General features: G+C 37.5%; 1 protein-coding gene across 6 annotated transcripts in view; it reads right to left on the minus strand.

Annotated features, from left to right (window-relative positions):
- Window positions 1-625: 625 nt before the first annotated feature.
- LOC126821938 (serine/threonine-protein phosphatase 6 regulatory ankyrin repeat subunit C) overlaps window positions 626-13862 on the minus strand; it is a 104747-nt gene continuing 91510 nt past the window's right edge. For 3 of the 6 annotated variants that reach the window (XM_056101351.1, XM_056101350.1, XM_050550590.2), the window contains 5 exons: window positions 9970-13789; window positions 8369-8661; window positions 7101-7340; window positions 5146-5205; window positions 626-3576 (listed from right to left, as the gene is read on the minus strand). In XM_056101351.1, the coding sequence (XP_055957326.1) occupies window positions 2141-3576; window positions 5146-5205; window positions 7101-7340; window positions 8369-8588 (1956 nt within the window). In that variant the 5' untranslated portion in view covers window positions 8589-8661; window positions 9970-13789 and the 3' untranslated portion in view covers window positions 626-2140. Of the gene's footprint in view, window positions 3577-5145; window positions 5206-7100; window positions 7341-8368; window positions 8662-9969; window positions 13790-13862 lie in introns of those variants that run through there. The other 3 variants (XM_056101353.1, XM_056101352.1, XM_050550592.2) reach the window with 1 other exon arrangement.

The raw sequence follows: 13862 nt of genomic DNA on the forward strand, positions 1-13862 counted from the left end.
AATCATAATGGCAACTGAATATCGATTTGAAGATTTTTTTGTAAAATTCAATATGGCGGCCAAACGGTTGAACACGTTAACAAGGTCTCTGAAAATGAAAGATAATATCTGGAGCTAACATCAACATATGTCATTTTAGTCTATTTTTAAAATGGAGAGAACTATCCATGTTCGGGAAAATCGGAATGCCTCGCTTATTTCGGGAAGTTTCTGAAACCGTCACAAAAAAATTGAATATGCTACTTTGAAGGCATCAATGTGCTCCTTATTTCTACCAAGTTTCAACTCGATACCTCAATTACTAAAAGACACGAACTGTCTTGAATGTCGAAGAAATGCCGAAGAATACTTTTGCAAATCTTTGATGATAAAATTAATCGAACGAACATCCTGATATCGAAAAACCGGCAGTCTGAGCCCCTATGGGATTCGTCCAAAGATCTCTTACGAAAACAATACGTGTTTCGTACCCTCCACCGTCATCCAGACACGCGCACCCACTTACTCAAACTAAAACAAACAAAAAGAATATCTTTTTTTTTATAATAATAATCATTCAGTTCACTGAGTTTATTCGACAGAAAGGTTTTCATTTATAATTTAAAAAAAAATAATTATTATGTATAACACTATAATGTCTTGTAGTACGATTAAACATGCATTATGCAAGAGCTAAATCTGCCTATTGCAGGTCTTTCTTTAGGCCTGAAATGTCTTCTAAAGTATTAATTATGATCCAGTCCTAAATCAACTCTCGATGGGATCAGATTTCTCCGATATTAAATAGATTAGAATGGTTCAGCGATACTTTGATTTAATCAAATATGGAGGACCGAGACTTAGCTTCGATCAACCAGTACGGTGGTTGAAATTATTGCACACGTCTGTCAAACCTTCAAAGGCTAATATCTTCATCCGCAATAGAGTAATTTGAATGAAATTTTCAAATTATTCATTTTACATCATCTACTTTCGAACTATTATAGCAATAATGGCTAGTATTCATCTAAATCTCAATAGTATCCACAGTCTTACTGTGAAAAGTTTGGCTTCTGATATCCAATGCTTAAGACAAAATAAAATTTTTAAAAATTGGCACAAGGAATGTGTACCAGAATTCTTTTGGATGCCAGTTCTTGGAATCGACTCGATGTAGGAGCATACTACCTGTGTAGAATGGAATAACCAGACACCAAAGACTGCCATTCAATTCAGATTGTTCGCGTATTTCACCGAACATAACTGGTTAGAAATTGCAGTAAAAACAGACACGATTGAATGTAAATCAGTTTATATACATTCATATTATATTATTATATGCGTTGCCACCCATTTGTGTCCATTTCTAGGTGCCAAAGAATAGTGATTAAGCTCCTTTAATAAAAGACGTATTTCACTTACAACATGGGAAACATTTCTTGATATGAATATAAATGCTAAGGTCAAAATCGTATTAAGAAATTTGGTGTGAGGATAAACAGGACATGCATCCGTTTAAAAGTATTTAACTCTCGCAAAATATTGTTTCAAATAGGAATCCGCGGTGGCTCAATGGGTTAAAAACGTAAAAAAAGGCACTGGCTCGTTTACCAGGATGTTTTGAGTTAGCGCCCTGTGTTGGCCGAGAATGATCCTCGAGACTTCCCCATGTCGGTGGTGCAGGACGAAGGGTCTGGTAAGAAACAGTGTCTGGTCGTTCGGACTAGAAAGGTTTGACTATATTAACATTGATAGAAAAATTAGATTATTTCAACATTTATAGAAAGGTGACGAGAGCCTCTAGTGGAACAAGGACGGATCGGGGCCCTATGAGTGGAACAAGGTGCTGTCGTGGGCCCTGGATGAAGAGTGTCTTGAGTTCGCGCCCAAGAATGTTACCCGAGACTTCCCTCGTAACAGTTTGACTATATATTTATTAACATTAATAGAAAGTTTTGACAAAATCAACAAATATAGAACAATTTGACTATTGTAACATTTATGAAAAAGTATGGATATATTAAAAGTTGTGGTTCTTGCTCTGAATATCGATTTGAGATATGATTTAAAGTGGAGACAACCACCATAATTAATCACGATGGAAAATAAAATGATAATACAGTTAGCTGACACAAATAAACGGTTAATAATATCACACGATTCACAATTTTAACTTTTTTCCTATTAATTTAATCATTTCGTCTGACTCTTTTGAATACCTACAAACATCTACAGGTGTTTTACCATATTTATTTATACTCTTTAGATCTAAACCAAGTCCTAGTATGTAGTCCACAGTTTCAAGACGACCATGCCTACAAGCTAGGTGTAACATATTATTATCGTTTGCATCTCTATCATCGATATTACCACCATTACCTAGTATCATTTTAATTTTAGAAAGGGGTTCAACGTCTGATTGACTGCAATATAATATTGGTGTTTGACCATGAAAACCCCTACTATGAACGTCTAACCCAAGTTCTAGTAAGTAGTCTACAGTTTCAAGACTACCATACATACAAGCTCGGTGTAACATATTGTTACCATCTGTATCTCTATCATCTATATTGCCACCTTTATCTAGTATAATTTTAATCTTGGAAACGGGCTCAATTTGTGATTGACTACAATATAATATTGGTTTTTTCCTAAACCTTAGCCAATGTCTGTCATGAACGTTTTTTCCCAGTTCAAGTAAATACTGTACAGTTTCAAGACGACCATACCTACAAGCTAGCTCTAACATATTGTTATTTTCTGTATCTCTATCATCTATATTGCCACCTTTATCTAGTATCAATTTAATTTTAGAAACGGGTTCAATTTGTGATTGACTGCAATATAATATTGGTGTTTGGCCATGAAAGCCAATACATGTACATAAAGATGTACATATATCTACAGGTCTTCTAGCATATCTGTATGTAATATTTGAACATCGACCAATTTTTGGTAAACCGCATCTATGATGTTCTAAACCTTGTTCAAGTAAATACTGTACAGTTTTAAGACTACCATACCAACAAGCTAGGTGCAACATATTGTTATTGTCTTTATCTTTATCATCTATATTACCACCTTTATCTAATATCAATTTAATTTTAGAAACGGGTTCAATTTGTGACCTAGAACAGCACAATAATGGTGTTTGGCCATTAAAACCCCTACTATGATGGTCTACACCCAGTTCTAGTAAATACTGTACAGTTTCAAGACTACAATACTCACAAGCTAAGTGTAACACATTGTTACCATCTGTATCTGTATCATCTATATTACCACTTTTATTTAGTATCAGTTTAATTTTAGAAACGGGTTCTATTTGTGATTTACCGCAATATAATATTGGTGTCATACCACCTTCATACCTCTCATTTATATCATGGCCAGCGTCAATTAAATCCTTCAGATTATTCAAATCCCCTTTTATGCACGCCTCGTGTAATGAAATAATGTGCGTCCTTGTCTTGGATATTGAATCCTGTTGTTCGTTAGCATTACAACCTAGGATAGCTTTAGCCGTAGAACCCAAACTGGTGACAGTACCAAGAACCGGATGAATTTGCTGTTGACCATTGCCATTACAACATACATCTAAAAATAGATCAGAAAGACATGATAATAGCCCGAGAGAGAGAGAGAGAGAGAGAGAGAGAGAGGGAGAGAGAGAGAGAGTTTAACGCCCACTCGACACAAACTAGGTCATTTCGGGACTAACACATGGTTCAATTTTATTTCAATAATTCGCTTGCGCGTAGGGGTCTTTAGCTGTGGGAGGAAACCGGAGGACCCGGAGAAAACCCACGAGGTTGGACAGGCGATCATACTCCTTGTCACGTACAACTGGCGAAAATCGAAACCCCGCCAGTTGACCCAATGGCAGACCGTATGATACAGCGCGCGCGGCCCCCCTCCCCCATAGCCCAAAAGAATTATTCACAAAAAATTCACCCGGGAAATGTAAATAAAATAAAATGTAATTTATAGTACGTCAGCTCTAACCGGATAACATGGCGTCACACATACGGTGATTTTAACGAGACAAATTAAATATATTTATATACATAAATAAAGACAGGTTGTCAGGCAACGAAACATAAGCCCAAAGCAGCTAAGGGGACGGGCCGTCAACAAGTTTTGATGTATATTTTTTCTTTTGTCAGTAATGAGAACATTTACTACACATGAAAATCTGATTACGAGTAATAACTCATGAAGTAATTTTCAGAAAACATGAGAATTTGTTTCGATTGTTTGTCTCATGACCTTAAACAATTTATATTCCTGCGTATAAATTTAAAGTCAATCGAATATTAACTTTAGCAGCTAGAGAGCGTCAACAAGAGTCTTGAAAGTGTTCAAGGGCCATAGCTCTGGCAGTAATTATCGGAATTCGCTACAAATCAATAGGCGTCTTTGTCTCATGACCTTAAACGCATGTCAGTCGATTTGATTGAAAGTTCGATATATACGGCCTTGATATTATGTTTAGTTGTGGTTAAAATGAGAGTTTGGATGTCGGTATTATACGTTTTTTTGTCAGTTGCGTTTACAGAAAAATTATGGAAATTGATAAACATCGCAGCTAACATCACCCCAGTTGAATTGCAGCCCCATTGGATCACTGTTTCCTAGTATCTGTCTGCTTCGGGAGTTACGTAGGCCTACCAGTACCAGTTATAGTACAAGACTAAGAGTACACGCAGGCTAACAAGAAGTCGGCTTAATTATGCCTCATTGATTTGGTCCATTCCTTTCAAACTTTCGCTTCTTATCTATATATTAAAAGTCTTATTTTTAATTTGTAGTAAAAATAAATGTGATACGAATTGAATTGCAACCCGGTCTCAAACCGAATTGGCTAACGGGATCACAGCCATTGAAAACGTTACTTGATAATCGGGATTATGTAGGTGGAGTTAACGTCTGTCAATCAAACGATCGGCCATTCTCGGAGACGGCGAAGAGAGAGTTGACTCCTATTTCTAGTGAAAAATTACAGGGTGATAACTTTGTCCAGAATAAAGTAATTTGACTGAAATTTTCAATATATTCTTCTTTCATCATCTATTTTTGAACTGTTATAGCAAGAATGGCCAACTCTCTATTAAAAACATCTCTCATAATGTATTCAAAATATTTTATTTGTGATAATCAACTTACCCAACGTTTCAATATTTATATCTTCGTATAGATTTTCACTGTGTTCAAGGTTGGTGCTTTCTAAAAGATATTTTAAAATAAAATACAGTACTATTATTATTTTTTTTAACTCATTGCCGAGATACCAGCGCACCTCTGCGTCTGAGGAATTGCCGAGCACTAAAATTGAACAGTATCCAAAATTGAGCATGCAAAGTGTTCTTGTGTCTTAAAGAAATGAAATGAAACGAAATGAGGTTTAACGTCCTACTGTTCTGCTCCTAACCTGGGCTAATGAAGACGGGCATACGCCATACAGTATGCTATAAGGGAAATTTTGCCCGGACAGCGGCGCTACGGCCTACTCTTATATCGAATTCCAACTGCCAAGGGATCTTTTACGTGCACGCCAATATGTAAACGGGACCTCGGTTTTTCGTTCCATCCGAACGACTAGACAGCTGTCCTTGCCAGGCCCTCCATCCTGCATAACTGACAAGGGGAAACCACGGCGGAAAATATGAATGAACTTTCTCGGCCAATGCAGGGATCGAACACCCGACCTCCAGGTTAGCGAGCCAGCGTCTTACCCACTTAGTCACGTGATCCCCTGGGTCTTAAAGGAATCTGTCCCACATCAGTAGCGGGAGGTGAATGAGATAAACATAATCATTATGTAATCTCTGAAACGACACCTATTTCAAACATGCCCCGAGTTCACAAAGCATTCTCAGACTTAAGAATTTACTCAACTTTCAATCACCGTTTATGAGAAATATCATTGATCCAGAAACACAAAACTTTGCACATAATTTCTTATTGATGCATTTAATATATTAAAACAGCAACAGTTTTATAAAGGGCTATATTAAAGTTAAAATAAGGTGAACAATTTTGAGCAAATTCTTAACTTAAGTCTGAGAATGCTTTGTGAACTTGGGGCCAGATGTTATTAAATCACGAGGTATTGAATGATAGCCATGAACTCCAAACATCCCATAGTTAGAGTGGTACTATAAAACCACCCTGATATTACAAATCTTTGCACGGTACTGAAAAAATCGTCGACGGCAGAAAACGGTGAGTTTTTTTATTTATTATTATTTTTCTGTACACCTGCATCAGCGATCACTCATACTCCCATACATACACACTTCTCTTTATATAATTGTTTATCTACAGCTCAGGTTAATTAGTTTCCCATTAATAGTGTTAATATATTGATCTTTATAAATAATAGGATTCCTTCCTTTTAATCCCTGTAAGAGTTTCCGTTGTGTCGGTTTAGTTGTAATTTTAAAGTCCTAGGATGGTGCACAGACCCACCCCCCCCTCCCATTCCAAAATTACTTCCGCGGGCCCTGATTAGCATAGGTTCCGGAGAATGGGGCTGCTGTATAATAAGTATAGGCCCACAGTGTACTACAACTCTGATCTACATTTCTATAAATTTGGGGGCCATCTGCTGATTTTGTAAATCCGATCAAACAAAATGAACCGCAAAGAGCTGGCATCGCCTCGTATACTAAGGTCGCCTGAAAGCAAATCCAGTTGAAAACATTATGATGATATTAGCTTACCTTGAGTTTGTTCAAGCCCTACTTGATAATTCTTATCAGTTCATGATTATTATTACCTGGTATTTAAATAGATTACATGTAATAATGGGTAATCATTTATCAAGCTGGTGATTAATGGACTATACTATATACCGGAAAACACCGGAAAACTACCGGAAAACACCATGTTATACTGAATACCGGAAAACACCGGAAAAACACTAAATACCGGAAACACACTAAATACCGGAAAACACCCTAAATAGGTAACTCCCCGCATTTAGGGTGTTTTCCGGTATTTAGTGTGTTTTCCGGTATTTAGTTTTTTTCCGGTGTTTTCAGGTATTCAGTATAACATGGTGTTTTCTGGTAGTTTTCCGGCGTTTTCCGGTATATAGTATTGCCGATTAATATTACCTGGTATTTTAACAAACACATGACAGTCAGTATGTTTTCTCGGATTACTAGCTGCCTCCAACTTCATAACTCTTTGCTCAATATCTTTAAGCCAACGCTTCAACAAGGATAATTCACGACCCGTTTCCTCTTTCGGTTGTTGGATTATCAGTTTCAACGTAGATATTTCAGGATCTGGTTGGATCTTAAGTAAAACTTCTTGGTGCCAATGTTCATCTTGTTTAGAAGAACATCCCTTTTCTGATTAGAAAGAATTAAAGCTGTCGGTTATTCTTTTAAAAACAATAATTTCGACCTATATACGTAACTTCCGGTAAGTTAAGGGTAAGTAGTATTCAAAGGCAATGTTAAGTATCAAATTTTCCCTCACAGTTAAGTGAGCGAGAAAAAGAATCCACTTAACTTTAAGTGACCTATGGGAGATACCTTAAATTAAGTAGGATTATAATGACTTCTTTTAACCGGAGTACGCAATGTAGTAGCAGGCCCGTAATTGCGATTTTGAAAGTTAGGGGATTGGGATTGAAACAAAGACAATGTCGCCGAGTGTAACTGGCCTCGAATTTTATTTTTCGGTCTAGAAAAACTTGTCTCATAAATTCAGAGTTGCCCCCTAATTTTCGGGCAGACAGGTAAAGTGAAACAATAATTATTATTTCATCTAATTGGCAAAGTCCCCGAAATCTAATAAAACACTAATTTTACCTTCCATTTGATTGAATACGACGAATTTGTACTGAATTGACTATAGATTAAAACATTTTGTCTGGAGCCACCCTACTTGGTGCTACATTTTTCGGGCATCGATTATTATTTATGAATGCAGCTGCAACAGTCTGATAGGATGATTGGAAATCAGATCGTCATAGAGTGACGTTTTGGTTACAGAACCATTGGACTACTTTGAAGTTACTTACCCCACAGACCAGAATAGCAGAAAAAATGCATTAAGCTATATTAGACCACTTCGAAGTTGCTGTATTCACGGTCGTCAAATTTTCCAAATCTTGGGGGCTCCGCTTTGTCGCCTCTCGCAGACGACCTGCACCGCCGTCTGTAACTCGAAATATTTTCGGGCATTCCGGATTCTGCCCCCCCCCCCCCACACACCAAACAGTCATCGAACCCGCACGCCTATGGCAATGAGTAGCCCTTAGTATAGTAGCCCTTAGTATAGACCCACCGTAGTCTACAACTAGTGGGCCCACTGATGGGTTTGGTCAAAGACCCTCAAGTAGGTAAACCAGGCTCTGATTACACATACTTACTGTTTATTACTTTGCTTCTGTCGCCTCTCGAGTTATTCACATTGCTATTCCGACTGTCTGTCCCAACATCTATAGTCTGGTTTTCTGATTCTGATTCATCCCGAAGACGGTTTGTGTTTCTTGTCCATAGATATAAATAACATGTAAGAAACAAAATGACCAATAGAAGGAAAATATGATCAACCGCTCTTAATATCCAGTACATAATCCACAAAGACATTTTGGCTCACTGATGACTGCCAAGGATCGAGTTATCTTCCCTATTGCTAGTACCATGCAATCTTAACTTTGATCTGACAAATAAAATTAAATTTTAGTTTAATATAATATTCGTTTAATACGAAATGTAATTATTACTGACCTGTGTAGTACACAAGCAAGCCTGGAAATAAGGCACCTGTCACAGAAAATATCAGACATAGATTCAGGCTTTGTCAGGCACTAAACCCCTGGTGCCTGTCATTTTGTCCGGCATTGATTTGTCTTTTTTATTGATATTATTAATACATGTCCGGCACTAAGTTGAAAATGTCAGGTACTATTTCCTTACTGTCTGACATTTTGTCATTTACCTATTTTAAAGACATAACACACTAGTTATTTCTAAACCTTGTTCTTTTTGATTCAACAGAAGAACTGCGGATCGTTCGATTTTTATGGGTCACCAATCATTCAGTTATAAGTAGAATTGTGTGATGATATACCCCAATCCATGGGCGTCAGCTGAATTCCTACAATTTAGTAAGTGCCAAATCTATCACAAGTTGTCATGGTCTCCAATCAGTTGGTCTATCAATATTAGAAATTCTCTCAAACCAGTGATGATGAAATGGTCTATATGTGGCCCTTCTCCAGTCAAATTGGCCAACAAATTATCTAACAACACAAACAGTCACACGGTAGTGCAAAACCAACACATTTCCATCAACACCGCCTTGACAATTAGAATATGATAAAATGGTTGTATCGTCACATGTCTTCACATCTCACGTGTGAAATACACCCATGGAGCGCTTTAGGAAAGGAATTTCCTCTTGTCTTGAGTATAAATCTAAATAAGAACCAAATAATCAACAGGCCTACATGTACCAATCATAGTTGCAATCTGTAGCGCAGTTTAGTTGAAATGGTACAATATTTGTATAAAATTGTGCATTTGGGGTCCCGACTGCCATCACGTGCGGGTCTATGAATTTTATGTAAGGCAGAACCAAGTCAGAAAGGGTACATATATACACCATCCTTTGATCCGAACCGGTACCAATATTACCTTGAACGCCAGCAATACGCATATGAATTTTGAACCTACATGTCTAAAAGAGAGGCTGTGGCACTCGCTTTAATTATAGAATCCGATCTTGCTCCAGCTTCTATCTTCCCTACGGCAAGTTTTAGAATGCCGCCATTTAGAATTGGTTATTAGTCAAAATTGTTCAAATTTATTGGCGAAATTGACATTATATCTATATTCAAAATGGCCGATTGCACATTCTCAATTTGCTGGAGTCCCTCACTTTTGCTAGACAAGTCTATCCAATTCCATTTCCAATGGAGCAAGAAAAGAACCCCCTTTCATTATTTAAACGAACGTAAATTCTCACCTTTCCAATAAGATGAAGTCTGACTAAACATTTATAACGGCAATCTGTTGCCCAGAGGTATTGCCCAAACGAATAACTCTGTAAAAGATGAATGCTTTCAGTTTGTGACTTTACATCACGCGGTGTCATCAGTGGATTAATGGTGCGTGCACTGTTTACCAGTCCGAATAGAATGAAACATCTTTATTTATTTTTCAGTGATTATAGAGGACAATCGGATATTCACTGCTGATCAGTGTGGTATAATCGATCCACTTGTTTACCTTGTCTGCAATCCTCTGATCGATTAAACGTTTTATACGTTTTAAAGGCATTATACAGTGATATATACCAGGTAAGTTAATCACGCTATGACACACAATGCCTGTTTAATTATTAATTGGTTTAAACAGTATTTTGTTCAGGAGAACACTAGTTTTCACAATTTATTATTTAAGAGAATATAAGTGAATAGGATGCAGTAACAAGCAAAACTGCTTATATAAAACTGTTTCCATAGTTACGATCATTACATATATGACGACTATAAAGAGAGAAAGAGAGAGAGAAAGAGATCGGGTTTAACGTCCACTCGACACAGACTAGGTCATTTCGGGACTAGCGTATGGTTTAATTTTATTTCAATAATTCGCTTGCGCGTAGGGGTCTTTAGCAGTGGGAGGACCCGGAGAAAACCCACGATACAGCGCGCTCGTGCTAACCATTCGGCCATCCCCCCTCCCCTTCTCACCTCGTGAACAGTGTAGACGTTTTAGAATCTTGTATAAGTGATCAAAGTCCCATTGTTGTAAATTTTAACCTAAAGAAAAACAACGTTTATTCCTTTACTCGTACAATACGGAAATTGGTCGTCAGTCTGTCCGACGCTCATATTTTGCGGTGACAGTTTAAACACAATTATAAGGGTGGGTCCTAAATTATTTTTTTAGTACAGACGTTTATAAAGTAGTCGTTGTCGATCTTGCGCATCTTCTCTACTGCGAGGTAAGAAACCCACGCCTAGGATCCAAATCCCGATCTCCACCCTAAACCTATGATCTAAAACTGACGCTTAGGCTGACAGCCACTGTGGTGCCGTGGCGCAGTAAGACAGCAGCTTGCAATATATGCACACGGGCTCGATGAATGTTAGAAGGGAGGGGGAAGAACCTGAAATGCTGGTAAGAATTGGGGTTACAGACGGCGATGCCGATTGTCTGCGAGAGGCGAAGGGGCGGAGCTTACTATGTAGGACCCGGGCTCTCCCCCTCCCCCAAGAAAATTTGACTGCCGCAAACGCGTTTTCCTGGTGCGAATCGTGATAGTGTGTTTACATCTTCTATTTCTATCGTAACACCTCATCACGCGGCATCAATAATTGGCTCAATGGTGCGTGCATTGTTTACATAAGACCTTACTGGTTCGGGAGGAATCGAGCCTTTACAGAAATTTGAAAAAAATGATAGACTTCAAAAGTTTTCCATTGATTTTGTCTGGTCCAATGGCTTTAGAAACATCAACAATAGATAGAAGCATGACCTTAACCTCCTGAGCTCAATACTGCACGATGAAGATGGATTTTGTTTAAGAATTGAAAGATGTACATTGGCTGTGTCGAGCTAGAGAATTTGTTGCGTGTGTTTGATAAAGAATTTGTTAAACATACATTATGCAAGAGCTAAACCTGCCTATTGCAGGTCTTTCTTTAGGCCTGAAATGTTATATAAACTATTAATTAGACATTTATAAACAAAACAAGTCCACAATCAACTGTCGATGGCATCGGATACTCGATATTTTAACCGGATTAGAACGGTTCGCCATTTAAAAATTTAATTTAAAAATGAGAAAGCAAGGCTAAGTCTTGAATATACCAGTTCCTTTTTTACCACAATGTACACATCTTGTCAAAACTGCAAACAGTGATAACTTGGCTCAGAATGATGTAATTTGAATGAAATTTTCAATATTTTCATTTTACATTATCTATTTTCGAACCATTAGAGCAAGAATGGTCAGCTCTTTATCTAAATCTTACATAATGTATTTTTAAGAGTGTTTGCCTTGGCTGCATTGTTGACAATTTGGGGCAAATCGATGTTTGTGGATTGTTTACCTTATACATATAATTGGTACGATTCCACCAACCAATCTTTACTGCCAAAGTTTTTTTTAGATCATTGATTTTATCGTCCCGTTTTTGAAAATATTCTTTCTTACATTTCTTAATTAATACGTTTCTATTATGTCTGAAGTTTTGCCAATCCTGGTCAGAATTTGATTTTACAGCAAACAATATATCCGTTAAAATTATGTAGCTCTCGCAAACAATATACATTCATGAACTAATACTGCAGAAAGTTATCAAATAATACTATTTCACCCGAAGTTTCAACTTTCCTAATTGCCTTCATTAGCCTAGCTGGCAATGAAAGATAGGACCATTTATATAACCCACTTCAGCTAAACACTCCAAAAACGGTTGGTATGCGTTTTCGCTGCAATCAAGTAAAATGAAAAGAAGCTTTTCTGTTGTATCTCGTGGGGTTTCATTTTGAAGACATCTCTTTATTTTTTCTACACCATCTTCATCAAAAACACAATGTGACAAGCTACCAGCGGCTGCCAGGCAGGATACGCCCACATTTTCGAGAGATGGATGGAGAACAAACTAAAAAGAAAGTGATTTTTCGTACAATCAGGGGCCATAATTCAGGAAGTTACCGTCCGATATGCGCGAATATCAACAGGAACCGAGATCTTTGGGTTATAAACGTACATTTCAAGTTTCAACAAAATCGGATAAAAATTGTGACCTCTATAGGGTCCACAACCTTGATATACCATATTTTTACGCTATTTGAGAACGAAGGGCGGCCATGTTGTTTGTCAGTTTTTGGCCGATTTTCACGAAATTCGAACTCAGTCGTCCTTAGGGTCTACCGGTGATACAATAATACGTTTTTTTAAATCAGATAAAAATTATGACCTCTATTGGGTCCACAAGCTAAAAACGCATTTTTTCGTACAATCAGGGGCCATAATTCAGGAAGTTACGGTCCGATATGCACGAATATCGAAACGATCCGAGATCTTTGGGTTATAAACTTACATTTCAAGGTTCAACAAAATCGGATAAAAATTGTGACCTCTATAGGGTCCACAACCTTGATATACCATATTTTTACGCTTTTTGAGAACGAACGGCGGCCATTTTGTCTGTCAGTCTTTGGCCGATTTTCACGAAATTCGAACTCAGCCGTCCTTAGGGATTAACGGTGATATAATAATACGTTTTTCTTTTAAATCGGATAAAAATTATGACCTTTATAGGGTCCAAAAGCTAAAAACGCGATTTTTCGTAAAATCAGGGGCCATAATTCAGGAAGTTAAGTTCCGATATGCCCAAATATCGAAACGAACCGAGATCTTTGGTTTATAATCATACATTTCAAGTTTAAACTAAATCGGATAAAAATTGTGACCTCTACAGTGTTCACAAGCTAAAAACGTGAATTTTCGTACAATCAGGGGCCATAATCCATGAAGTTACAGTCCGATACATGGCAATATCAAAAGGAACCGAGATGTTAAGGTGATAAACCTATATTTCAAGTTTCATTGAAATCGGATAAAAATTGTGACCTGTAGACTGTTCACAAACAATTGTGGATGGACGTCCGGACAGGGGCGACGACAATATGCGTCCACATGAAAATGTGGGCGTATAAAAACAGCGATAGATATAGACGTGTAGGTTCTCCTATATTGTTGATAAAGTACACAAAATTCTTCCGTATGCGTCTGTAATCTGTATTTACCATTCTTCCATTATGTCTTCCTGGAAAGGAAATAAAGAGAATAGTCATTGATTTAAAACTAAATTTGCGCGGCGCCAATCTTGACGCTCTCGT

Source organism: Patella vulgata, chromosome 5, assembly GCF_932274485.2.
Source record: "Patella vulgata chromosome 5, xgPatVulg1.2, whole genome shotgun sequence".
In the NCBI taxonomy this organism is placed as follows: Eukaryota; Metazoa; Mollusca; class Gastropoda; family Patellidae; genus Patella; species Patella vulgata.